This window comes from Salvelinus sp. IW2-2015, unplaced genomic scaffold (assembly GCF_002910315.2).
Source record: "Salvelinus sp. IW2-2015 unplaced genomic scaffold, ASM291031v2 Un_scaffold3155, whole genome shotgun sequence".
Lineage (NCBI taxonomy): Eukaryota > Metazoa > Chordata > Actinopteri > Salmoniformes > Salmonidae > Salvelinus > Salvelinus sp. IW2-2015.
This window is the reverse complement of record NW_019944443.1, coordinates 49,565-50,372: the sequence shown is the minus strand read 5'-3', so window position 1 is coordinate 50,372 and position 808 is coordinate 49,565. Positions and strand designations below refer to the sequence as shown.

Sequence of the window (808 nt, the reverse complement as noted above, 5' to 3'; positions counted from 1 at the left end):
TCCCATCTCCCGCTCCTCATCCAGGTCCCTCGTCCTTCACTCAATCATCCCAGGATCCCCATCCCAGTCTCCGTGTCCCCAATCCCAGGTTTCCGTACCCGTATGGTCCCCATCCCAGGTCTCCGTCCCATGTCCCCATCCCAGGTCCCATCTCCAGGTATTCCGTGCCCTGTCCCTCAGATCTCCCAGGTCCCCATCCGCAGTGTTTCCCCGTTCTCCTTCCATCCCAGGCTCATCCGTCCCTGTCCCCATCCAGGTCTCCGTCTCCGTCCCCGTCCCAGGTCTCCGTCCCTGTCTCCCATCCCAGGTTCCGTCCCCGTCCCGTCTCCGTCCCCGTCTCCTCCCCGTCCCCGTCTCCCATCCCAGCGTCCCCCGTCTTCCCCATCCCAGGTCCCCATCCCAGTGCCCCGTCCCCATCCCAGTTCTCCGTCCCTGTCCCCATCCCAGCGTCTCCGCTCCTCCGTCGCCCATCCCAAGTCTCCGGTTCCCGTCCCCAATCCCAAGTCCCCGTCCCCATCTCCAGGTCTCCGTCCCTGTCTCCCATCCCAGGTCCCCGTCCCCATCCCAGGTCCCCGTCCCCATCCCAGTCCCACGTCCCCATTCCCAGGTCTCCGTCCCTGTCCCCATCCCAGGTCCCCGTCTCCCATCCCAGGTTCCAGTTCCCCGTCCCCATCCCAGGTCTCCGTCCCCGTCTCCGTCCTCCATTCCAGTCTTCCGTCCCCGTCCCCGTCCCCATCCCAAGTCCCCGTCTCCCCATTCCAGTCTCCGTCCCCTCTCCGTCCCCACTTTCCAGGTCTCGATCCCCGCT

General features: G+C 66.1%; 1 protein-coding gene across 1 annotated transcript; it reads right to left on the bottom strand.

The window, feature by feature from the left end:
- Window positions 1–232: 232 nt before the first annotated feature.
- On the bottom strand, window positions 233–736 carry LOC139025718 (putative per-hexamer repeat protein 5). The gene has a single exon (XM_070440911.1). It carries the CDS (start codon window positions 734–736, stop codon window positions 233–235), a length of 504 nt encoding a protein of 167 aa, XP_070297012.1.
- Window positions 737–808: the final 72 nt, after the last annotated feature.